General features: G+C 47.2%; 1 protein-coding gene across 1 annotated transcript; it reads left to right on the forward strand.

Annotated features, from left to right (window-relative positions):
• The first annotated feature begins 1,891 nt into the window (after window positions 1-1,891).
• Window positions 1,892-25,134, forward strand: PSMA5 (proteasome 20S subunit alpha 5). The gene is made up of 9 exons (XM_005310995.4): window positions 1,892-2,698; window positions 9,087-9,153; window positions 12,529-12,655; window positions 14,718-14,785; window positions 15,825-15,932; window positions 16,037-16,095; window positions 17,073-17,175; window positions 18,727-18,813; window positions 24,843-25,134. Exons 1-9 carry the CDS (start codon window positions 2,670-2,672, stop codon window positions 24,918-24,920), a joined length of 726 nt encoding a protein of 241 aa, XP_005311052.1. The 5' UTR covers window positions 1,892-2,669; the 3' UTR covers window positions 24,921-25,134.
• Window positions 25,135-26,522: the final 1,388 nt, after the last annotated feature.

Below are 26,522 nucleotides of genomic sequence, written 5' to 3' on the forward strand. Positions count from 1 at the left end.
GGGGTTCCAAAGAGGATGGAGCTCGGCTGTTCTCAGTGGTGGCAGATGACAGAACAAGGAGCAATGGTCTCAAGTTGCGGTGGGGGAAGTCCAGGTTGGATATCAGGAAAAACTATTTCACTAGGAGGGTGGTGAAACACTGGAATGCGTTACCTAGGGAGGTGGTGGAGTCTCCTTCCTTGGAGGTTTTTAAGGCCCGGCTTGACAAAGCCCTGGCTGGGATGATTTAGCTGGGAATTGGTCCTGCTTTGAGCAGGGGGTTGGACTAGATGACCTCTTGAGGTCCCTTCCAACTCTGATATTCTATGATTCTAAGGGCGGCAGGTCCGGCTTTTTGGCGGTAATTCGGCAGCGTGTCCCTCAGTCCCTCTCGGAGGGAAGGACCTGCTGCCGCATTGCCACCGAAGAATGAAGCCGATCGTGGCTTTCCCCCCTCTCCCCCCCCCACCCGCCACTTGGGGCGGCATAAATGCTGGAGCCGGCCCTGCTGGGAGCCCAGCTCTGAAGGCAGCATCACTGACAGCAGCAGCCCAGCCAGGACTAGCAGCTGGAGCCTAGCGCATGGTAGGAGCCACCAGCTGGGGTGCCCCAGCCCTGTCCCTCCCCAGCTCTGGATCCAGCTCTCAGGAGTTAAAGGGGCCTTGGACTGGCTATGGGGAAGCGGGGAACCATGGCACCCTGCTGATCATAGGGCTTTGGGCAGTCACCCACATCACCCACCCATAAGGCTGGCTCTTTCCCCTCCAAAAGTGACGACCTCCCACCCAATACCATGCCACCCTCACTTCTGTGCTGCTGCTGGCGGTGGTGCTGCCTTCAGAGCTGGGTGCATAGCCAGCTGCGGTCCTCTGGCCAGCCAGCTCTGAAGGCAGCAATGAAGAAATAAGGGTGGCAATACCTCAACCCCCCTACAATAGCCTTGCAATCCCCCCATGACCCTCTTTTGGGTTGAGACCCCCACCGTTACAATAGTGTGAAATTTCAGATTTAAATATTTGAAACAGTGAAATGACCATTTTTTAAAAATCCTATGACTGTGAAATTGACCAAAATGGATCATGAATTTGATAGGGCCTTAGCCATGAGTTAACATCTCATAGGTGTAAAGTCCAGGGACTTGTACGTACGTTCAGGAGAAGATGATTTCACAAGTGGATTTCAGTTTTCAATCAGTTTCTAAACCATTAAACCTATAATGTTTACTGAGTGTTTGCAAAACAGCAAGTCTGAGATTTACAGAGGTCTGAAGGTGGTTTACCAGCGGTGCTGGTAATTCAGTTTGTGATTTGTACTTCATTATTTATTCTGTACAGCATCACAGATGTCCATAAAGGCTACCCCTCCTCCTTTCTTAATGATGAATCTTTGCGCTAAATTCTAGTGAACATCTCACTCTTGACTGGTTTGGAGCAGTCCACAAGGAGTTTGGAGAAATCCAAGCTCTGCAGACGGGAGATTAGACGCGGAGCAGCCAAGGTGCTACGGTGGGAGAGGTGAAGATGGTGGGACGAGTGTGTCCCCAGGTGGTAAGGTGTTAGGACATAAAGCTGTGTGCTCTGGAATCCACAGCACCTGAGAAACCAGTGTGAGTTAGAACATGAGGCCAGTTTTGTGTGTACAGATCAACCTGCACAGTGTGAGGAGTCAGTGTGCACAATAGAAGAGGGTGAGTACAGCAGCAGGCAGTGCCTATACACTGGTGTAGCTGCACAGTGGTGTAGCTGCAGCAATGTTTTCATGGATGCTGGTGTTTGTGGTACAGTTGCAATATTGCCAATCTCAAGCATGCAAAAATCATGACTGGGGCCCCCTAAAATCATGATTAATGTAAAAATCATGATTTTAAAAAAAATATTGTAAAAAATAATACAGTTTTTTCTTTTCCTTTTAGAGCTGCTAGGGTGCATTCACTTTGTGATTTGAAGATTTTTGCTGCAACAAGGGGGGGGGGGAAGAATCCTTTTTTAAAATGAAAGCTGGGAGTCTCGTGCAATCTCCTGATCTCTGCAGGTGGGGTTTTAACAAAAAACCACAACCGTTGTGAGACTTGTCACGAAGTCACCAGTTGTGCCCAGTGACCAACCAACCAGTAGTGAGTGGTGGGGGCAGATGTTACTGCCACCCTGGTCTGGTTACGCTGGACCTGGTGCCCCACTGGGAGCAGGAGCAACAGAACTCAGGACTTGCTGGCCTCAGCCCCTTCTACTGCACCTGCCCCATCTCCTCCCTGCTGGGCCCACTCCTCCCACATCCCACCTCTTTCTCCCTGCTGGGCCCAGCCTCCCCCGAGCGGCCTGTGCGGTCCGCCCCTCCCCCCTCATTACCATCTGGGTTCTTCCCCCATCAGAAGGATTGAAAAGGGGGGCGGAACCCCATACGCCTTAGACCCTGGCAACCAGCAGCCAATCAAGGCTTGGCAAGGTAGCTTTTGACCAATAGCAGAGAGGCAAGATCCCGCCTCGGATGCCTATTGGCGAGGGCACGGTGACGTGTCAGGGTGCTTCACCAATTGGGTAGCGGTAAGGGCGGGGCTGCGCAGGCGCAGTGCGGAGCCGGTTGCTGACAGGGCCGCTCGCTGCAGGTATCAGGCCTGGTGTGGGACTTGGATCCGGACTCGGCATTTCCCTGTCTCGCACGCACCGGCCTTCAGCCTCGCGCCCGTCGCTGCCATGTTCCTCACCCGCTCCGAATACGACAGGTAAGCGAGGGAGCGAGCGAGCGAGGGCGGGCCCGCGTGGGCCTCGGCCCAGGCCCAGGATCTGCCTCGTCATGGAGCTTGGCCGGGCCTGGGGCCGGGTCACGCCGGGGGCGGCCCAGCCTTCGAGACCCCTCCACAGCCCCTCCCGCTGAGCCTCTCTCAGCCTCGCCGTGGTGTCCCCGGAGTGCGGGGGATCCCCTTAGCTCCCGTCCCCCCGCCTGAGGGATCGACCCCCCAGGCCCTGCCCCCCCTGCCTGGGGATCGACCCCCCCCCCATCGCCCGCCCCTCTGCCTAGGGAAATCGGCCCCCATGAGCCACCCAATTCCGTTTTCTTTTTCCTCCCCTAGCTTTCCAACTGTCTCTTGGTGGGGAAATCCCCCCTTCCAGACCCTGGCCTTGGGCCTCTTCCCTGGTGCTGTCAGTGGGGATGAGAATGAGGCATGCTTCCAATGATTCCCCTTGCTTGTTCCCATTACCTTCCTCTTGGCCCTGAACTGGGCCTCCTTAGTGGGGGAGTACAGACCCCACTACATCATCACTCTGGAAGGGTCTGTAGACTTCACCTCTGATTAACAGCAAGCTGGTGGTGGCCCACATTTGGAGGTCCTGGGCAATGAGAAAGAATGCTTTAGCCACCCAGTCTTAATGTCTCTGAAGTAGGAAACTTGGGGTTTGTCTATACTGGCACTTTACACCTCTCTGAGCGCTGCAAGTTTCAGCGTTGTAAAGTGCCAGTGCACCAGCGCTGGGAGCTACTCCCCTCATGGAGGTGATTTTTTTTATAGCGCTGGGAGAGCTCTCTCCCAGTGCTATACCACGACTACACAAGCCACGTTAAAGCGCTAAAGTCAAAGGAACGCTATCAGATTATTTCACTACAGTATTTTCCTTTTCCACTCATGGCACCCAACTCTCCCTGAAGTCTCTTGTGATTAAATACCAAAAGTGCTGCAGTATGGCTAAAAGTCTGATGTAAAGCAGCAGTAACCAAGTGGAGTCCAAGTTAGCAAGACCATTTTGGCTCTGTCCACACTACAATTACAGGTGGCTGTAGGCTTCATTACAAGAAACAGGCATATTGGAGAGAGGTAGTTGTAGGGTAGTTGGAGCCTTGTCTCTAATTCAACATATCGTGCCTTTGTATTGTAGTTTAACTGCTGTTCTCAAACATTTGGGCCCTGTCTATGCCATGGCTCAATCTGCTTTAAATATGGTGGTTGTTAGTAAAGTGTTTCCCTGATCTGAATAGATGAGGCCTACTCATGTTAGGCCTCCTACTGTCTGGCTTGCAACTTCAGAACTATAGTGTAGGCAGGGCCTAAGAAGCAGGCTGGGTTAGTCACAGAGTGACTCTTTTCCGTGTCTGGGCCGGGTGAGGTTTCTGAGTTTTTAGGCTTTTGGTTTCATTTTTAGTTGGACTGAACGCTATGTTTTGCATGGTTATAAAACTGCCATCAAAGCAAATAAATAAAAACTACTCTCAGAAAGTTTGGGTGACTATGTAATCATGAGCTAAGCTTTTGTGGGGATCTGACAAATGTGAATTTGCATATGCACCTTTGCACTTTCAATGTATTTGGAATGTTCAAATAATAACTTTTCAATTAAAAACATAGCTAATTGTTCCTCATACAGTTACAAATCCTAATACAAACTTGCAATTGTATTCCCAAACTATTGCAAAGTCACTGAGTACAAAAACAACACAGGAATATAGAAATCATGGTGAGACAGTTTTTCATTGATTTGAGATTTATTGCTGAGAAAAATGCAAAGTTAATTAACTTTGATAAAGGGCTGAGTTGCAGCTAATACTTCTATCTTTTTATGGTTTTGTTGTGTATATATAATTCAGATGTATAAGGTCCTGATCCTGCAAGGAAACTTGTGTGGGCTGAGCCCCACTGAAGTCACTGAGGCTTTGTGCATGTGCAGTATCCGCCCACAGAGCCCCATGCAGGTGCAAGAGTCTCTCCATATGGAACTCATTGCAGATTTGAGGCCTCAGGGTAGATCCTTTTGCGAGGTAGGGTATAATCCAGAATTCTGTTGCAGCAAATAAAAATAAAAATCTGAGTGACCCTGAAAGAGAGTTAGCAAGAAAATATTTACATCTTCTTTGATGTACTGTAACAATACTATATACATCTCACATTTCTATATCATTAAAATACTGTGGGGAAAATAGCTTTATGTGCTGCAGGGCGACTTCGGACTGGCAGTGTGGTGGGGGTAGTTAGGAAGAGAGTAGTCTCAAAATGTAGCTTGTTGCTGCTGTTGCGAGTTGTCTTGGTTTCCCATCGAGCTGTTTCTTCCCATCTGAAGTCTCTTCAGTTGTCAGCAGCTTGATCATTCTACCCTCTTCAATATCTCTTTTGGGGGTGGGAACCAGTATCTATTTTGCCCATCCCTTGCATGATGATCATCTTCATGGGAGCAGCTGGGGGGCTCATTCAACAGCAATTCCTAATGTAAGTTTGCCTGCAAATTGTGGATCCAGAGCAAGATTGAACAGGCACACAGCCCTTCTAGCTCTAGATTTTGGGCAGTTGGAGGGACAAGGCTGCTTGGATTCCTTCTCAAGCATTCGCAGGAGTGTCTCTTCTTTCTCTCCCCCTTTCCACATATCAATATGGCACTTCCTTCTCCTTCCCAGTCCCCCACAAAGGTTTAAATAGATATTCCCTTCATCCCTTTCCACCAGTAGGTTCATTTCTTTAGTGTGGTGTTGCTCCTCTTTCTAACAGCCCAACCCAAAATACCAATTAAGTCTCTTTTATAGATTCATAGATTCTAGGACTGGAAGGGACCTCGAGAGGTCATCGAGTCCAGTCCCCTGCCCGCATGGCAGGACCAAATACCGTCTAGACCATCCCTGATAGACATTTATCTAACCTACTCTTAAATATCTCCAGAGATGGAGATTCCACAACCTCCCTAGGCAATTTATTCCAGTGTTTAACCACCCAGACAGTTAGGAACTTTTTCCTAATGTCCAACCTAGACCTCCCTTGCTGCAGTTTAAACCCATTGCTTCTGGTTCTATCCTTAGAGGCTAAGGTGAACAAATTTTCTCCCTCCTCCTTATGACACCCTTTTAAATATCTGAAAACTGCTATCATGTCCCTTCTCAGTCTTCTCTTTTCCAAACTAAACAAACCCAATTCTTTCAGCCTTCCTTCATAGGTCATGTTCTCAAGACCTTTAATCATTCTTGTTGCTCTTCTCTGGACCCTTTCCAATTTCTCCACATCTTTTTTAAAATGCAGTGGACACAATACTCCAGCTGAGGCCTAACCAGAGCAGAGTAGAGCGGAAGAATGACTTCTCGTGTCTTGCTCACAACACACCTGTTAATACATCCCAGAATCATGTTTGCTTTTTTTGCAACAGCATCACACTGTTGACTCATACTTAGCTTGTGGTCCACTATAACTCCTAGATTCCTTTTCTGCCGTACTCCTTCCTAGACAGTCTCTTCCCATTCTGTATGTGTGAAACTGATTTTTCCTTCCTAAGTGGAGCACTTTGCATTTGTCTTTGTTAAACTTCATCCTGTTTACCTCAGCCCATTTCTCCAATTTGTCCAGATCATTTTGAATTATGACCCTGTCCTCCAAAGCAGTTGCAATCCCTCCCAGTTTGGTATCATCCGCAAACTTAATAAGCGTATTTTCTATGCCAATATCTAAGTCGTTGATGAAGATATTGAACAGCGCTGGTCCCAAAACAGACCCCTGCGGTACCCCACTCGTTATGCCTTTCCAGCAGGATTGGGAACCATTAATAACAACTCTCTGAGTACGATTATCCAGCCAGTTATGCACCCACCTTATAGTAGCCCCATCTAAATTGTATTTGCCTAGTTTATCGATAAGAATATCATGCGAGACTGTATCAAATGCCTTACTAAAGTCTAGGTATACCACATCCACAGCTTCACCCTTATCCACAAGGCTCGTTATCCTATCAAAGAAAGCTATCAGATTGGTTTGACATGATTTGTTCTTCACAAATCCATGCTGGCTGTTCCCTATCACCTTACCACCTTCCAAGTGTTTGCAGATGATTTCCTTAATTACTTGCTCCATTATCTTCCCTGGCACAGAAGTTAAACTAACTGGTCTGTAGTTTCCTGGGTTGTTTTTATTTCCCTTTTTATAGATGGGCACTATATTTGCCCTTTTCCAGTCTTCCGGAATCTCTCCCGTCTCCCATGATTTTCCAAAGATAATAGCTAGAGGCTCAGATACCTCCTCTATTAGCTCCTTGAATATTCTAGGATGCATTTCATCAGGCCCTGGTGACTTGCAGGCATCTAACTTTTCTAAGTGATTTTTAACTTGTTCTTTTTGTATTTTATCTGCTAAACCTACCCCCATGCCATTAGCATTCACTATGTTAGGCATTCCTTCAGACTTCTCAGTGAAGACCGAAACAAAGAAGTCATTAAGCATCTCCGCCATTTCCAAGTTTCCTGTTACTGTTTCTCCCTCTTCACTAAGCAGTGGGCCTACCCTGTCTTTGGTCTTCCTCTTGCTTCTAATGTATTGATAAAAAGTCTTCTTGTTTCCCTTTATTCCCGTAGCTAGTTTGAGCTCATTTTGTGCCTTTGCCTTTCTAATCTTGCCCCTGCATTCCTGTGTTGTTTGCCTATATTCATCCTTTGTAATCTGTCCCAGTTTCCATTTTTTATATGACTCCTTTTTATTTTTTAGATCATGCAAGATCTCATGGTTAAGCCAAGGTGGTCTTTTGCCACATTTTATGAAGAAGGGATATATGCAGTATTGCTAGAGTAGTCTAAGATTTTTTGTCGGTAGCGGTGGTGGCATGGAATGAGTTCCTGGCATATGCCAGTGGCTGTCTGTGCCCTGGGCACCAGTATCTGGACCAGTCAGCTGGGGCACTGTGCTGTACTGAGTATGAGGCTTCATACAGTTATATTTAAAATGAAACTGTCTTCCAAGGTAAGGCAGAAGTCACGTGTTAAGAAATCTCCCAGAGTCCCCACAGATTTCTGGATTCTAGTGGGGCATTTGGTGGTGGCATTGCATTCAAATAGGATACATCTGCACTACAGAACTTACAGTGGTGCAGCTGCATGGATGCAGCACTTGTGGTGGAGACACTCTAAGCCAATGTTTTTCAAAGTATAGGTCAGGCCCTGGGTCACCTTGCTGATTCAAATTATAATGATTGTTGCTGTGCAGCAGCTCTAAAGGGACCTGGAGAGGAGAGAGAAAGGGGGTGGGTGGGAACTGGGGAGGGGAGCAAGTTGTGGCTTGCAGGGCTGCTGTGGACATCTCCCCCGGCCCTCTGGAGCTTGCTGCTGCTGGCTGGAAGAGAGGGACCCTTCCCCTAGAGCTCGGTGCAGAGCCTTCCCCGGGAGCTGCTGGCAGGGGGGAAAGAGGCCCCTCCCCCGGATCTAGCTGCTGCTGGCGGGGAGAGGGCTGGGGGGAGTCCTCTGGCCCCACCCCAGAGCCTGCATCCCCAGCCAGTGCCCTCACCCCCCCCCCCCGCATCCCAACCCTCTGCCCCAGCCCTGAGCCCCCTCCAGCACCCTGAACCCCTCATCCCCAGCTCCACCCTAGAGCCCTCACCCCCACATGCCACCCTCTGTCCTACCCTGGGCCACCTCCCACACTCCTTACGATAGGCTTACTAAGGCTAGTGTCTAGTGTTAGTTATATAAAGTGGGTTAAGCTGGAATGTTTTGCAATATTATGATTTTATGAAAACTCTAGTCAAAAGATATAATTATGTTGGGTTACGGGCTTCAACAATTTTCTTCAAATGGGTCATGAGGAAAAAAGTTTGAAAACGATTGCTCTAAGCCAACGGGGGAGAGATCTCCTGTCGGGTTGTTAACTCCTGCCTCCGCAAGAGGTGGTAGCTCTTTAGGTGGGAAAAACTTGTGCTAAATATAAGCAAGGCAATAGCTTTTCTGAGCCAATAGAAGCATATACAGTTTAGAGTCCAGTGGCCATTCTAGCATCTGCTTGTGGAAGAGCCCTTGAAGCATTTCTCCCTACATTTATAATTGGACCCACTGGAATTCTAGGGCATCTGCTGCTGCTTTGTCCAGTCCCTGCTGCTTTTTCACTCCTTCCTTTTTTTAAAACTTGTGGATCTACATCCCTCTAGTCAATATCTGCCATGTTGGTGTTCGCTTTCTGAATATACAGGTGGCATGCTGCTGGATGAGGAATGTACCTCTATAACTTATCCAGTCACTGACTTTAATGCACTCCTGCATTACCAGCTGACTTGACTTAGTGCCATTATGTCCCTTTGTGGAGTTGAAACAGGAACTATTTTCTCTGATGTTTGTCCTTTATGTTTTTGGCCTTTTCTCTAGCTCTGATTTTGTTTTCTTCATTGCAGGGGTGTGAATACCTTTTCTCCAGAGGGACGGTTGTTCCAGGTGGAATATGCCATCGAGGCTATTAAGGTATTGCAAACCTCAGCCATTGTTGATACATTGCAATCTGTAGCCCAAATGCTTCTAATTGTGATTGGGTTTAGTCACTAAGGATGGGAGAGCTCTTAAGAAAAGTCCCGTTGTTCATTTCAGTAGTTGACATGCTTCATTTGAAGTGAGGACTGAACCAGTGCCCTATCATTATTTATTGTTCCCTTTTTGTACACACACACCTGGTGGAGCTCTTGTGTGCATACAGTGATGCTGGTTAATAGCAATCCTGATGAAATATTGCGGTTGAGAGCCAATCCCGTTCCATTGATGTTCATGGGCTTCGGATACTGGCAACAGGCATGCCACTTATTAACAACTTTTTCTGGAGGAAAGACCCCAGCTGCAGGCAGGTTTGCAGGGCTACAGCAAGGAAAGGAAGCGCTTGAGGCTGCACAGTACGTCTCTGTGCTGTGTCTTGCACTAGCACTAGTGCCTGGGCTCGGCACGTCCAGTGCTTCCTTCTCTGGCTGCAGGCCCACAAACCTGCCTGTGACCAGGAACTGCCATCCACATCCATAGTGGCCTGGGGTGCCCACGTCCCTGGCACTATGGGCTGGAAGGGGAGGCTGTGGGCTGGGCAGCGATAGGGAAGGAGACTGCAGCCCAGATGCTGGGGTTTTCCATGGAGAGCGTAGGTGCTGAGGTCCAACAAGGCTGCACAATACCTCTCCCTGCACTTTCCTGGCTGTGTCCTGTCCTGGCACCGGGGGGCTCGGGCTGTCCTAGTGCTTGTTCCCTGGCTGCAGCCCTTCTGCTTATTGGCAACTTCTGGACAGCAGCAATTTTTACTGGGAACCAAGAGGTTGCTAATAAGCAAAATCCATTGTATAATCAATTGAATTGAATGTCAGTTAACACTTAGGAACACCACAGCCTGGAGTGGGGGAATGGGAAAGACCTCTTCCCCAAAACTACACAGTCAGCAAAAGTTTGGGGAAACTACTGAATGCTAACATACTGCCAAATGTTGTTAGATGGGGGGTCCCAGCCACCTGAGATTATTAAAGATCCCATGGCATTTTTGAGACTTGGTGTTAGCTCCAACGTACAAACCAAATTCTAATTTGAGTAATTACATTCTACCTCCTTAAATGCCTCCCTATAGCTTCAATTAAAAATATTCACTTGATGCCCTGAATCTTCTTGGGCTAATGGAGCATTGCATTCTGGGATGTGTAGCTTCCACATACTGCCTCTCTCAAAGATTACCATTTTATAACTACGCTATTCTATGTTAACTAGGTGACCTTTATTTTCTTGGCTAATTGCCAAAGTAACCTGGGGTTTGTGAAGTTTGGCAGCGCCTGTTTATAATGGTTGGGAATGTTCTTTCTGTTGCAAGTGATGCAGTTGTCTCATTGCACATGCACAAGATGTGTTTTAAATGAATTGAGAGATGGAGGTGTATTTTTTTCTAATATGTAAAGAAACCAACAGTTTCTCCCCAAATTTGATGCAGAGGGTTTTAGTGTAAGTGGCGTTGAAGAAAGAAACAGTTTTTTATAGGTTCCTCGATGGCCTCTATTTAGGGATTAATGTTAAGGGTCCCCGTAGATGAATATCTTCTCTGTTACTATTGCCCACTCAAACACTTTGGCCACAAGGAGCAGGCAAGGTGCAGCTATTCATTTTCATCGAGTTTTTGGAAGCAAGAACTCTTAAATGCATCCTAGTCAGTGTGCTGATGCATTCATATTGCTCAGAAAATACATATAATAAAGCTGAAATCTAATCCATAGGATAAACTTGCTTGTCTTTATTGTCAGTTCCACCAATAAGCCTGGAAATGAATTAAATTTATGCCACTCAAATATTGCCTTTAAAATGTTTGGTACATTATTCCATGTATCGGGAATACAGGGAGGTCCTTCAGTTTACAGGGAACTAAATTGGGGCAGTTGGTAATGCAATCTTTGCAGTACCTCAAACAATAATATTTTGTTTCGTAATTACAGCCGAAGCTTTGAATATGGTTCAGGCAAGATATATACTTAATAAGGGATCCAGGTGGTTCAGTCATTGAGAAACATGCAGGTGAATATGATGCGACTTCCAGAATTAGGGAATTCTTGTGTGCATTTGACAGTGGCATGATTTAGGGCTTGTCTACATGGGGAAATTTACTAATATAGTTATACAAGTAAACTTCCTTGTGTAGACAAGCTCTTAGAGTTATGAGCAGGCAACTGATAGCCAAGTATTTAATCCCAGTTCTGATGCTCTGTGTGGCCTTTGTTGGTCACCTCACTTCATTATACTCATTTCCCTATCTCTAAGAGGAGTGTAATACTTAATTATCTCGGAGGGGAGTTGAGGATGCAGCAATTAAGGCATGAAAAGCGGTATGTGGTGTGAGTGCGAAGTACCTCTCTTTCACTTGTACACTTGGTGAAGACTCCTAACTAAATTCTGCAGATGGTAGGGGATTTCACAGCAAAGGAAAGAATAAAAGTGACTAAACTAATAAAATTAATCTGCGAATATTAGTTATATCCTGTTTTAAGGCCTCCATGGAAATCAATGCATCTAACTTTAATTTTGTTCTGCAAAAGAAAATTCACAAGGCTCTTTTTAATCTGTAAAATTAAAAAAAAATCGGAGAGATTATGGTATAGCTCAGGGAAGAGATTAACTACTAATCTGCAAGAGGGTTTCTGGATCTTGATGAACTTTCAAACTGCACATCCTGAACAGTTTAACTTTTTCTGGTTCCCAGATCAAATTCTGACCTCTTAGTTTAGCTCTCACTGTGCATTATCCTGTATTTGTTGTGAAGGTACATAATTGTAGATACATTAGTGCAGTGGTTCTCAAACTTCATAGCACCACAGCTCCCTTCTGACAACAGAAATTACTACACAACCCCAGGAGGGGGACCGAAACCTGAGCCCTGCCGCCCCAGCCGGGGGAGGGGAGCAAAGCCCAAGCCCCGCCCCAGGCAGGGGGCCTGTAATCTGATTTCTGTTGCTCAGGGCTGAAACTGAAGCCTGAGCCCTGCTGCCCAGGGCTGAAGCCCTCGGGCTTTGGCCCCAAGCGGTGGGGCTTTGGCTTTGGCCCCAGGCCCCAGCAAGTATAATGCCAGCCCTAACAATCCCATTAAAATGGGGTCGCAACCCACTTTGGGGTCCTGACCCACAGTTTAGAACCCCTGCATTAGTATATGCAGAATCTGTTTCTGCTACTGATGTTGTAGTACAGTAATGGCATCATTCTGGGGGGGGGTAGCGATATTACAAATGATGTAGGTCAAGATGAGCATCCTCATTTTGTGTAGATTAGATACCAAAGTGTAGGCGCCCTAGTGATGTTGTAGATTATGTATGATGGTGATAACTGTGTGTGTGTTCTTAGCTTGGCTCCACAGCCATTGGGATTCAGACATCAGAAGGTGTTTGCCTGGCAGTGGAGAAGAGAATCACCTCCTCACTTATGGAACCCAGCAGTATTGAGAAAATCGTAGAAATAGATTCTCATATAGGTAAGAGTAATGCAGGTTTGTTCCTTCTCATGATAAGGCCTGTTGCATCCTTCCAGCCCTGGACGTGTAATGAAAGCCTCTCCTCCAGAAGAGTTTCATGAGAGACTTGTCTTGAAACATGGCTTCTGAAGTCAGCTCTCAGGCCCTCACGTGGCTTTCTTGGGTGGGAACGAACAAGCAACTCCCAGCAAATACTGGGTGCTGGTTACTGGTTTTCCAGGCTCCAGGCCAGCAGGACATAGTTGCAGGAGCAGGAAGCAGCAGCTGAAATGCTCCTCCTCTTTGACCCCCCTAATGAAAGCTCGTCCCCAAATTTAGATCTGGGCAGGCAGGGAATTATTGCAATGTAAAGGTTTGATCCCAGGCCAGCATCTGTGCTGGGAGCTCACTGATTGGATCACTAATGTTAGCCTGTTCCTCTGTGCTCAAGGCAGCTTACTCTGGCTGCAGGGGGCCCAAGGAAGACTGATTTCCAAATATGTCAGCTTAAAAAAATTAGAGCTCTCCAAAGCACTACTCTTGTAAGTGATGAGAATTGGTGTGGGCTGTGCTGCTTGTGAAGAGACAGGTTTTTTTTTCTGGGAATCTAGCCTTCCTCCTCTGCTTTCTTACAGTACAGCCCTTTCCACAGCTACCAGCAGCCATGTGGTATTACAGGTCGAACAAATCTATTTATTTATAGCTGCTTATTTCAGCCAGCTTATAGTGAGGTGAAGATTCGCTGATGCGGCACCTCCTGCTGGTCGTCCTGGGAATTAGCTCTTCCATCCTGGAGCGCCCTCTGCAGGCCAGTGTCTTGCCTGCCGCTGGCCCCTGTGTCCCTCCTGGACCCTGGTGCCCCTCTATGTCAGGGGTTCTGCCCCCAGCAGTAACCCACAATCTGGGTCTCCCTACCCAGGGGAACCCCCCAACCCTCTATCCCCACCTTGCCTCAGTGGCTACTGCCATTCACCATCTAGCCCCTGCTCACTGGGGCAGACTGCAGTCTATAAACCACCCATCATCGGCAAGGGGGGGGGGTTGGGCCTCTGCCTATTCCCAGGCTACACTTCTGTAGCCCCAGTACCTTTCCTGGCCTTTAGCAAGGCCTGCAGCCTGGGGGGTTTTCAGGCTGGAGCTCCCCAGCTCCTCTGGCCTTCCCCCAACCCCACTTCACTCTAGGTACCCTGCTCAGCTCCCAGGTAGCCAGGTCCTTCTCTCTCTACAGCTAGAGGGGAAACTCTCTCTGAGCTCCTGGCTCACAGTCCTTTTATAGGGCCAGCTGTAGCCTGATTGGGGCGTGGCTCTTTCCCCACTCAGCCTAGCCTTTCACAGCTGCAGCCCTCTCCAGGGCTGCTTTTAACCCCTCTTCTTCAGGAGTGGGCAGCCATCCCACTACACAGCTACAAATGTGCAACTTTCTGTGGGTATATCAAATACTGTCAGGAAGAAAGGTGACTCTTCAAATACTTAGATTTTTGGTCAATAGCTCCACAGGTCCTCCCATTCCAACCCTTCACTCTCACACGTGGAGTAGGTCCCCAGTCTGAATTCTGGCTGCTTTGTGCTACCCAGCCACTAATTAATTCACCCTTACATTATGCCACCTGTGTTCAGGAAGCTGGTGGCTCCCTGTGGAGCCTGATTGCTCTCTGACCTCTTACTGTGCCAGTGCCAGCTAATAGAGAAGCAGCCAGCCCTCTTTTCAGGGGAGGATAACTTTATTCTTTCCAGTGGGTTTGGCTAGTGTCTTGGATACGCTTCCAAGGTTCCAGATTCGGTTCCTTTGTCAATTCATTGCAGTGGTGTTTTTTTTGCCCTGATAAGCCATAGCTTTAGCCATCTAGCTGAGTAGTAGACCCTCACCTGTCTCACAATTCTATTTGCATCCAGTGTTCTTCACTTTCTGACCTAACTATTGTATAGTGTTACTGAATGCTGTTACACAGCAGCCACATTTGGCCCAGTGGGTGAAGGAGTACTTATGTCACCCCACTACAGTGCTTTGGGGATTTGGGGGACAAAAGTGGTAGATAACTTAATAAATGAAGTTATTTGTCACACTCTCTCACCTTTGTTTCAGGCTGTGCCATGAGCGGATTAATAGCTGATGCAAAGACTTTAATTGATAAAGCAAGAGTGGAGACACAGGTAAAGCTTCCTCTGTTATTCCCCCTCCGCCAAACAATGACCTGATTCTGAGAATAGATTATTTTTGTGGCCAATTGGATGGTCCCGGCACTTGCAGACCTGGGTAGCAAAGGCAAACAATGCTGAGCAGAAGGAGAAACTTGGAGCCAAGCCCAGCAGCTGAAATTTCACAGATGTTTGGCAGAACTGACTCTCTCACTCTCACTTGTTGTTTGTTTTGATCTTTTTAGTAGTGAGAGCTTGGTATGAAGAAGGAACTGCATTAAATTCTGTTGTAGAGGGGCTTTTCCTGGGGGACTCACAGCTGGTATGGGTGGATAAAGGCACATCAGCACTGCTCCTCCCCTTCTTTTGGAGTAACATGAATCCTTCTCTCCTTTCAGCTGAGTGTAGTTCTAAGATGCCCTGACTTTGCAATCACCCTGTTAGTGGCCCAGGATCTCAGGCTTCCCTAAGGGGGCAGCAAACTAGTAAAGGGACCAATCCACTACTTCTGAAAGAAGCCCTCATGACTTGGTATTATTTCCAAATTACTGGGTTTTTCCCATCCCAAACCAGGCCACGAAGATACCCTTCTTCTGAGAAGCCCATGTCACAGACACACATCCTTTAGCTTGGGATGTCACTTCTGAGCAATACAGAACGTTCCTTGCGTTATCTCCATCTTATAATTGAATGTACTGCCCTTGTAATGCCAGGTCAGGGAATGGAACTGGAGTCCCGAAGCTGGGAATGGGTGACGGGATGGATCACTCGGTGATTACCTGTTCTGTTCATTCCCTTTGGGGCACCTGGCATTGGCCACTGTCAGAAGACAGGGTACAGGGCTAGATGGACCTTTGGTCTGACCCAGTATGGCCGTTCTTATGAGTCTTCCGCATGGCAGCATCACAAGGCTACATGGCAGGCCCATTATCTTTGAGACTCTTTTATTCCATCAGAGCATTGGCTTGTGTATGTGTCCTGTCGAGGATCACGTGCAAGAACTGGCTTTTGGAAAGGGACGGGTAGTTCAAGCCCTTGTATTATCTTCTCCTAGAATCACTGGTTTACATACAATGAAATCATGACAGTAGAGAGTGTGACGCAGGCCGTATCCAACCTAGCCCTGCAGTTTGGAGAGGAGGATGCTGATCCTGGTGCTATGGTAAGTAGGTGCTGGCACAGGACATTTTCTGAGTGTAAAACCATTGGATTTCCTCTGCCTTAACAGTACTGGTCTCTCTCAACCCTCCTGTGGTTTTGTTACAGTCTCGTCCATTTGGTGTAGCACTGTTGTTCGGAGGAGTCGATGAAAAAGGACCCCAACTGTAAGTTCAACTCTCTCACTGATTCATGCTCTTCTTGGGAAGAGGTGGGGCTTCTACCTGAAGCACCACAAGATAGTCTTATTAGACAAAAAATAGGGAATTGCATAGAAATCAACATCTTGGACTTATCTCAGTATGTGTCTGGGATGCAACAAGCTGCAGTGGTTGCCTGTTCAGTTTTGAACAGAATATGATGCTTGCAGTAAATCCTGATTTTAAGTCTTATTTTATTCTCAACTTTTTTTAAGTGAGAAGGGGAGATCTTTCTTACCCTTCCCCAGAGAACTAGCAGAACCACTCGTAACATAATATCTGGAGTCTGCTATACCATTCCTTAGGGAGGGGGTGGGAGCACTTGTAACCAGAAACTCAATGTGCTTCCAAGATCCAGACCTTCCTGGAGTGGTGGGGGTGTGGAAACTCCATGAATGCAGTGGGAGGAACAGCTCAGCCAGAAGAATCTCTAGCTGAAGGTCTGTCTTTCTGGGTAACCATGGCCTCAGTCCCTATCAGAATAATGAAAAATCCTGTTCATGTGAAATGCTTCCGCTAGGGTTGCGAATGATAGTGACAGAAAGGGGTGCAACTCTAATTCTAGTTTGGATACCCTCATTGTCTGTTGCGTTTGGCATTTGCTTCAGGGCATTTCTTGACCCTTCAGCCCCTTTGGAATCTTGGTCTGAATTTCCTCTTGCCCTCCAAATGCCAGCAGGAGTTACCTGCTGCTGGTGTGTCTTGTCTCAGCAACCCCTCAAATCTGCCATACAGGATGAGGCTGGCTTTAGCCATGTATCATGTACCCTGAGCCTCTGCCTCAGGATGTCAGGCAAGCTGCCACTCTCTAAATTTCACCCGAAGAGTCCTTAGCTTCCAGCTGTAAAATGGGCTCTGCAGAGAACGTTTCATTATTGTGAATCTTCTGGGGAAATCCCTTGCAATGCAATGGCATAAGACACTCTTATCTGTATTCCTGGCAGGTTTCACATGGACCCTTCTGGGACATTTGTGCAGTGCGATGCCAAAGCAATTGGGTCTGCCTCGGAAGGTGCACAGAGCTCTCTGCAAGAGGTTTATCACAAGGTAATGGAATGAGTTCAGAATTACACCTGCTGATTAGCTAGCTGATGTTTGCAGTGCCCTGGGAAGTAGGTATTACCCCCACTTTGTGGGTGGGGAAACTAGGTACAGGGGCTAAATCCAGAAGGGTAGTACCAGAACACCCCAATACCAAGTTATGGTATAAACACACTCCCCAAAGATGATACGGACACACTGACCCCTCCTAAGGATAAGGTCAGGATGACAGCGTGATGGATAGAGATGTTTTGATCGAACCAACAGGTACAAGTTAAAGGGTGGTAACTAACCATGGTCAGAGAGGCAATATGTAACTTGTTTGTATTGGTGTATAAAAGAGGGGTTGCCGAGGGGGTGTGTCTGTCTGGACTAGAAGGGAGCAGAAAGTCATAACTGCTCACTGAGCTGCGGCCATTGTAATGGATATACATGTGTTGGGTGTCCCCATAGAACGGGTTCTCACAACAAATATTTTGGTGGCCTCAGAGTGTGGCCACCAACTCTTGCTGGTGGCCGCTCTGACAAACCAGGTTCTCTGTCCCTGCCTCCCACAACCCTTCAGTGAGAGCCTGCCTCAGGCAGGTGGGTCGGGAACTCACCAGCCATTTGCGGAGTCCCAGGCTCCCTTTGCCTTGCCCGGGCAGGAGCGGGGGAGCTGCCCAGGGGAGCGCCCCAGCAACCGAACACTGCAGCCACCTCTGGCGCCACGCACACCAGCCCCATGTGTCTCCAGAGCCGCTGCCTGGAGCCCCTGAGGAGTGCAGGGCGCAGATCCCTTCTGGCGGCACCAGCACAAACACCAAGGCAGTGCATCTCTGCTTTTGGTAACAGCTATTCAGGAGCAAAAGCTGGATGCTGCAGGTAAAGGCCATTGCTTTGCCGCGCTCCCCCACGTCCCCCCACTCCATCTATGCTTTCGAGGCTGTTTTGGCTGAAAAAAAATCCGCTTGTGGCAGCATTTGAGAAACGCTGCTATAGAGTCTACTGGGCACTAGGACCGTGCTTCATAAACAATAAACTTGGCCGAACGCCTTTGCCACTGAACCGAGTCTGTGATCTTCTTGGGACGTTAACCCATACCGCAGACCTTGATCGATCTGGTCGGAGCCAGTACAGTACAACACTCATGCAGCCAACAACTGATAACAGGTAGTCATCCATTCTTGGGTATCACATAAATCACTGGCTCTGGACATTGGCTCATGGTGGGGGGGGGGGGGGGGGCGCGGCTCACATGTTAGAACATGAAGACGTCTGTGAATACGGAGGCCAATTTTTCAGAATTGTTAAAACATATACGCAGTAATTTAGTTATTACCGTGCCTGAACTACATTCCTCACTACTGCAGTGTTGGTAATGTACATAATTTGGCGACGTTTTGATTTGCTGCCAAATAGCTTGATATGATATTTTGGAGCAGGACAGAGGGAGGACACGACTTTTGGAGAGGATGTGATTTTCTTTTTTCAGAGGACTGGTTAGAGGGGTGTGCATGAGAAGCTAAGCAATGAAACTGAGTGGCTAACTTTTTTGTGGCTTGTTTTATTTAACAGTCAATGACACTGAAAGAAGCAATCAAGTCATCCCTCATCATCCTAAAGCAAGTTATGGAGGAGAAACTGAATGCAACTAACATTGAGGTACGTGCTGCTGTACTGTTCTTCCTTGTATAAATGCTGTAGGAGCTTTCAGCATTTGGACTACAAGAAAAGTCTATCCTGCTTATATTCTCTGCTTCCCTGGTCCAAGTCTCTGTGGTTGCACTGCAAGTGTGTCCCCTTATGGTGTCTCACCTGATACTAAGTCAGGGCTGGTTTTAGATATTTGTCAAAATAGCAATGACTGGGGTGAGGGGACTTTCAAACAAGGGCCAATCTGCAACTCTTAAGCTGCAATCTCTTCCTGAGGTGGTGATTCTTGTCTGTTTCAACATCTATATATTTCTAATGTGCTCATTGCCATAATATCAGTGTGTTGCCACATAACTCCGTGTGGCATACCTGAAGTAAGAATGAAATCCTCAATCTTTCTCTTAATGTGGGCTCTTGGGAAAGTATTGTTGTGCTCTTCTGCCCTGCTAATTGGAGAATGCTTGTCTGAGTGAATATCTGAATTCTGCAACACTCCCTGAATGTGGTTAGACTTGACTTTGTATTGCTCTCCAAAACCTTGAAGGGGGGGGGCCCTGCTGAGAGCACTAACACAAGATCTCAAGAATTGCCAGAGTGGACATGTCATGCCAGCTGGGCAATTTTTTTAGGGTTTCCCACTGCCATCCTTTCTTGGCACTTCCAAGGAATGAAAATTATACAGCTTCAGGACTTGCTATTCTTAGTCTTGTGTCAGTGCAAAAATCCCTGTTAGATAACAAGACCAAAGAGATGGGTTTCCCAGACTTCAAATCTCTGGGAATGAATATGTAGAGTCTGTTAACCTCCACTTCCCAGTGATGAGCAGCAGCCTTACCAAATGTAATTTGGTTCAGACATGCTAATGCTTTGGGGGGGGGAAATAAAAATAATTTTTTCCCTCTTGGTAAAGGGTAGGTGAATAGATATTTTTTTTTTTTTTTAAAGCAAGGCTGGTGTATAACATTTGTTTCTATTTCTGCCAGTTTACAAGATAACTGAACCTTAAAATCATGTCATTCTGACTAGTAACTTGCTCTTCTGTCTCTTCAGTTACTGATGTGATTTCAACAGCTGCTCTGTCTAACTGGTAACTTTCAAGCTGAAACTAATAGGCACACACTCTAATTTTGGGTGCCTCTGATTTTGACTGCCCACCCTGAGATGTCTGGGGCCTGACTTCTCAGAGTTGTGAGCTGCAGGTGCCTTAGCTCTGGCAGTCTGCAAAGGATCAGTTGCTGAAATTATAATGGATTTGAGGTGGGGAAGCGAAGCAAGATGATGGTCAGAATGATGTGATTTTACATTTTTGTATGCACAACCTACTAAAGCACAGAAATACTTTGGGTCCAGTATAAATGCTCTGAAGTCCAGTAAACTTACCTAAGCACTGTTACTGAACAGTACCAGCAATAGGAGAGAAGTCTAATGACAGCATTAGATACTAGCATCCGTTTGAGCAACAAAAGCTACTAGCAATAGGCATCTGACGCTAGCTGTGCCGCTTGTGTCTAATATTAAATGCTGCTAGTGAGCCCTTCTGAGATGATAAACTGAGCTGTCCTGGAGAGGAGAGATGGAAGAGGACATGCCAGGTTTGCACACTCAGAGCACAATCTTGTGCCATCCCCAGAAATGTTCCAATTAGCAAGGACTATGTCATGAGCATTTTAACAGGGTAGCCAGCCCCTTAAATGAAATTGGGCTCAGCTCTCCTTTTTCAGTCCAGGTGTGTTCTAGTTAAGTGTAATGAGGGTAAGGCTGCCCTAGGAGTTATAAACAAGAGCTCAGAATCCTGAGGTACAGTTTAGAATGGAAGAGAGTCCAGAGGCTTGAGAGTAAGGAGCTCAGAGGAAGAGCAGAGCTGGGCTGAGAGCTCAGGGAGGAGATGCCCCTGAAGCCAGATCAGGCTGAGGAAAGCAGAAGGCAAGAAGGCAGTCGGAGGTGGGGCACCTACAAACTTCCCCAGGCCAGAGAATGCTGAAGGCTGAGAGCAGCAGAGGGTGATGCCTCTGAACTGGAGAGCTGAAGCTGGAAGGCCAGAGAGGGCTGAAGGACAGATGGGTGAGCCTGCTGATGTCTCAGGCAAGAGCTGGAACTATACCTGAAAAGGAACAAGGGTGGAGAGAATCCCCAGCTAGGGGCACTGAGCTGGGGCATGTTGAGAAATGCCAGAGCTGTACTTGGTGTTGGACTGTTGGGATGAATGTGCTATTTGGACTGTGCTGGGGGCATCTTGGTTTATGGTAGGTAGCGGGACTTCTGGAAATAAACTAAAACTGCAGAAATGGCTACTTATTTATTCCAAAGGCTGTACTGAGTTTATTTGAGGAATAGAGGGAAACTGAGGCAGGGGGCCACTTGCAGGGCTGCCATGAGGCTACAGTGGGGTGCCCAGTAAGGGGCCACACATTTACAAGCATGTTTGCTCATTATTACTATCTTACAAATCAGTATCTTGGTCAGTAAAGCTTTCTTCTGGATGAGTGACTCGTAGTACGCATCCGAAGAAGTGGGTTGTAGCCCACGAAAGCTTATGCTCTAATAAATTTGTTAGTCTCTAAGGTGCCACAAGTACTCCTGTTCTTTTTGTAGTACAGTGTGTGAAGAAATCAATGCAGAGTAATGTATACAGTATACTTATGTCAGGTCCTCATTTAACAGGGCTTAGCTGTCCTCAGCATAGCTCTGTATGCGTTGAGGAATCACTATCAGGTTTAAGTGTGAGAATAGTGTGCTGAGGATTAAAGGGGCACTGTAGACTGAAATCACCCTTCTAGTTGAGAATGTTTGACTTAGTTACTATATCTGAAAGGCTAGAAGGCAAACTGAAGAGAGAGTTAAGGTTTGGGGTTGTTTTTTACATTTGACAACATTGTGTTTGGGTTTTTTTCACATAGAAGTGGGGTGTAGAAAAACAACATGAAAATGTGGTAAAGGAACAGTTAAAAATATACGTTGACAGCAGGGCTCAAGAGCCAGTGCAGCACCCGAAATGTCTCTCAATTCGCTTTTTCAATGTGACCGTTTCCCTTTATTTAACCTCTTTACAGGCAAGTCTTTAAAATCTAGAGCAGTGGTTCTCATGCTTGGGGCCCCGTCAGCACACAGCTGCAGCCCATGTGACATCCTCAGGGCCATACAGGTAGTATATGTTGTGTGGCTGTGGCCCATATAACACACACACAGCGGCATGTACAGCCCACGGTGGTAAATAGGTTGCGAACCACTGGCCTAGAGTTTGGACAAATTTGAGTCGTTCACTAGTGTCTTTGAATAGTGCTTTGGGGGCATGGGTAGAGTTGTGCTTAAAGGGTTACCCAGTCACAGTGGGTCCAGTATCTTAGGCCAAAACTATCAAAAGCAGTTAGTGATTTTTAGGTGCCCAACATGAGACTCCTTAAACAGCTGTCTTTCAGAAAGTGCCAAGCGCCTGCCGTCTGAAAGCCAGGCCTGGTTAAGATGTCCCATATTGGACACTCAGAACACTCATCATTTAGAAAATGTTGGCCTTAAAAGTTCTTGACCTATTTTTATACTCTTCACTTTGTACATCTTTGACGTTCTTTGCTCCCCTGGTGGTGTCTGTGGGTGACCACAAAGCAGCGCCAGTGAGGCTCAATGGAAGCTCCAGGACATGCACTTCTGTGCCCAGTCCTTCCTCTTCCATTGATGTGTGGCAGCAGCATACTCCCCATTCCCTAGAGAGTGAAGACTTCTGCCCCACTTCCAGAACTCGGTACATTCCAGGGTGGTCCAAGGAATGAAGGTTCTGTGCCACACACGCTAGCAGCCACAGGTGCTCCCCAGGCCCCCTTGTCAGCTGCCACTGCTTCTGTTCTTTACTGCTATCTTCCCATGTCAGCCCCATTAAATGGCTCTTCAAATGTTCTGTTGCTCATTTTCTAATTTCTTCTTAATATTTTGGTGCTTGGTCCATGAAGGTTCCAGGCAGTCTGCCCTAGAAACTGAATTCCTCTGATCCAAACAGCAAACAAAACCAAACAGACATCACCAAGGGGAAGTCATGCCTGACTAACCTAATTGCCTTCTATGATGAGATAACTGGCTCTGTGGATGAGGGGAAAGCAGTGGATGTGTTGTTCCTTGACTTTAGCAAAACTTTTGATTCGGTCTCCCACAGTATTCTTGCCGCCAAGTTAAAGAAGTATGGGCTGGATGAACGGACTGTAAGGTGGATAGAAAGCTGGCTAGATTGTCGGGCTCAACGGGTAGTGATCAATGGCTCCATGTCTAGTTGGGAGCCGGTTTCAAGCGGAGTGCCCCAAGGGTTGGTCCTGGGGCCAGTTTTGTTTAATATCTTTATTAATGATCTGGAGGATGGTGTTGACTGCACACTCAGCAAGTTTGCAGATGACACTAAACTGGGAGGCGTGGTAGATACGCTGGAGGGTAGGGATCAGATACAGAGGGACCTAGACAAATTTGAGGATTGGGCCAAAAAAAACCTGATGAGGTTCAACAAGGACAAGTGCAGAGTCCTGCACTTAGGATGCAAGAATCCTATGCACTGCTACAGACTAGGGACCGAATGGCTAGGTAGCAGTTCTGCAGAAAAGGACCTAGGGGTCACAGTGGATGAGAAGCTGGATATGAGTCAACAGTGTGCTCTTGTTGCCAAGAAGGCTAATGGCATTTTGGGCTGTATAAGTAGGGGCATTGCCAGCAGATCGAGGGACGTGATCATTCCCCTCTATTTGACATTGGTGAGGCCTCATCTGGAGTACTGTGTCCAGTTTTGGGCCCCACACTACAAGAAGGATGTGGAAATATTGGAAAGAGTCCAGTGAAGGGCAACAAAAATGATTAGGGGTCTGGAGCACATGACTTATGAGGAGAGGCTGAGGGAACTGGGATTGTTTAGTCTCCAGAAGAGAAGAATGAGGGGGGATTTGATAGCTGCTTTCAACTACCTGAAGGGAGGTTCCAAAGAGGATGGAGCTCGGCTGTCCTCAGTGGTGGCAGATGACAGAACAAGGAGCAATGGTCTCAAGTTGCAGTGGGGGAGGTCTAGGTTGGATATTAGGAAACACTATTTCACTAGGAGAGTGGTGAAGCACTGGAATGCGTTACCTAGGGAGGTGGTGGAATCTCCTTCCTTGGAGGTTTTTAAGGCCCGGCTTGACAAAGCCCTGGCTGGGATAATTTAGTTGGGAATTGGTCCTGTTTTGAGCAGGGAGTTGGACTAGATGACCCCCTGAGGTCCCTTCCAACCCTGATATTCTATGATTCTATGATCAGAAAATCCATGCCCTGCCTTGATAATGTGCCTCTGTCCTGTTCTCCTGGGGTCACTTCCAGGAGAGTGAACTCCCTCTCAGCCCACGTCCCCTTGAATCCCTGGCCCTTTTGCTATCTCCATGTGAGCCACCGAACAACTGATTGATAAATGGCAGTGACTTATGTTTGCTACTGACCAGGTCTGTATTTGAAGTAATGACTTAGATGCAAATTGCCTCTTTGGTTACCAATTTCCCAAAGATACTCAAGCTCAGTATTAACAAATTGTTCCCTAATGATTTGAGTTGTTATAGCCTCTTTTTAGAATGCCTGTGTAACAGGACAGGGCTTGTAACCCTGGTTGTTATAGAAGAGGGCAGCTGGCTCCCTAAACATCAAAAGATGTTTGCCTGGGTCTGATTAGAAATGGGACTGGGCTGAACTGCAGCTTGTCTCTCCCCCTGCCCTTGAGTGTCTGCTGAAGAATTAGTGCTAACCGGTCTCTCCCTGCAGAGGGAGAAGCAGCTGAACCTGAGCGTTCCCAGTAGATGTTTCCTTGAGCTGCTGCTACTATGAGGAGATTGAGTCAATTAGAAGCTATTTCTGCGGCAGGCAGCTATTTTTGGGAATCAAAGAACATGTTACAGGCTGGAACGATCTTGCTGGGCTGGCGGATCAGGCAGCCGAGAAGGAACAGCTGCTCCATCTCTGGCAGTTTCTCTGTTCCATGCCCTGTGCTGTCATTTCCTCACGTATGCAGGCAAACAGTTACACTGAATCCTTTCTTCTTCTCCTTCCAGCTTGCAACGGTGGAGCCCGGAATGAAGTTTCACATGTATACGAAAGAAGAGCTTGAAGAAGTCATCAAGGATATCTGAAAAACACGGAGATTGAGAGAGAGACTCCCTTAAAAGCCTCATTCCCTGGTCTAAGTGAACTGAAAGAAGTCAGTTTGCTTTGAGTGCCCGTGATTTTATTTCCAGCAGCGTTATGTGCTTGCTCTTTGTAGAAGGCTCTAATGGTTTTTTTTACAGGTTCTGTACATAAACAATCTACAATAAGAAAATGAGAATAAATCCTTTTGTTACTCTATCTTGATTCTCTTCTAATGAAGTTCTGGGGGGGGGCAGATGCGGAGCAGATATAGAATGTCCTCTGCTGTTAAACTTCTGCAAGGTAAGCCCTGCATCTAATGTATATTCTGCAATCCGGCATCCCTAATAAAGCTGCTCTCCCTGCCCTGCTATGCACACTGCTTTTCTGAACAGTATTGTCTGGTGTTCCCAGACATGGCACGACCTCCAGCACCCACTCTGGGGACGACGATCCTTTCTGGCAACTCCAATGGCAAAGCTCCCTCTTGTGGAGAATGCTGTAGCATACTATCTAATGAAACATCTGCTCCAATGTCACTTATCTGAGGCCTGGTCTACACTAGAAGTTTAGATCGAATTTAGCAGCGTTAAATTGAATTAAGCCTGGACACGTTCACACAGCTAAGTCCCTTTTTTCGACTTAAATGGCCCTTTAAACCAGTTTCTTTACTTCACCTCCGACGAGGGGATTAGCGATAAAATCGGCCTTAGCGGGTCGGAATTGGGGTAGTGCGAACGGAATTCGACATTATTGGCCTCCGGGAGCTATCCCACAGTGCTTCATTGTGACCGCTCTGGACAGCACTCTCAACTCAGATGCACTGACCAGGTAGACAGGAAAAGCCCCGCGAATGTTTGAATTTCATTTCCTGTTTGCCCAGCGTGGAGAGCACAGGTGACCACGCAGAGCTCATCAGCACAGGTAACAATGATGGAGTCCCAGGATCGCAAAAGAGCTACATCATGGACCGAACGGGAGGTACGGGATCTGCTCGCCATATGGGGAGATGAGTTCAGCTAGCACTGATTCTGTAGCAGTAAACGAAATGGCAAAACATTAGAAAAGGTCTCCAAGGCCATGAAGGACAGAGGCCATAACAGGGCATAACAGCAGTGCCGCGTGAAAATTAAGGAGCTAAGGCAAGCCTACCACAAAGCCAGAGAGGCAAACTGAAGGTCTGGGGCAGAGCTGCAAACATGCCGCTTCTACGCGGAGCTGCATGCCATGCTAGGGGGTGCAGCCACCACTACCCCAACCGTGTGCTTTGACTCCTTCAATGGAGAAACACACAGGGAAGCGGGTTTGGGGTACGAGGAAGATAGCTCACAGCAGCAAGGAAGCGGAGAAACCGGTTTCCCCAACAGCCAGGATATGTTTATCACCCTGGACCTGGAACCAGTAACCCCCGAACTCACCCAAGGCGTGCTCCCAGACCCTGAGGGCACACAGGGGACCTCTGGTGAGTGTACCTTTGTAAATATTACACATGGTTTAAAAGCAAGCGTGTTTAATGATTAATGATTAATTTGCCCTAGCAATCGCGGCCAGTACAGCTACTGGAAAAGTCTGTTACGTGTATGGGGATGGAGCGGAAATCCTCCAGG

Source organism: Chrysemys picta, chromosome 4 (genome assembly GCF_011386835.1).
Source record: "Chrysemys picta bellii isolate R12L10 chromosome 4, ASM1138683v2, whole genome shotgun sequence".
NCBI lineage: Eukaryota > Metazoa > Chordata > Testudines > Emydidae > Chrysemys > Chrysemys picta.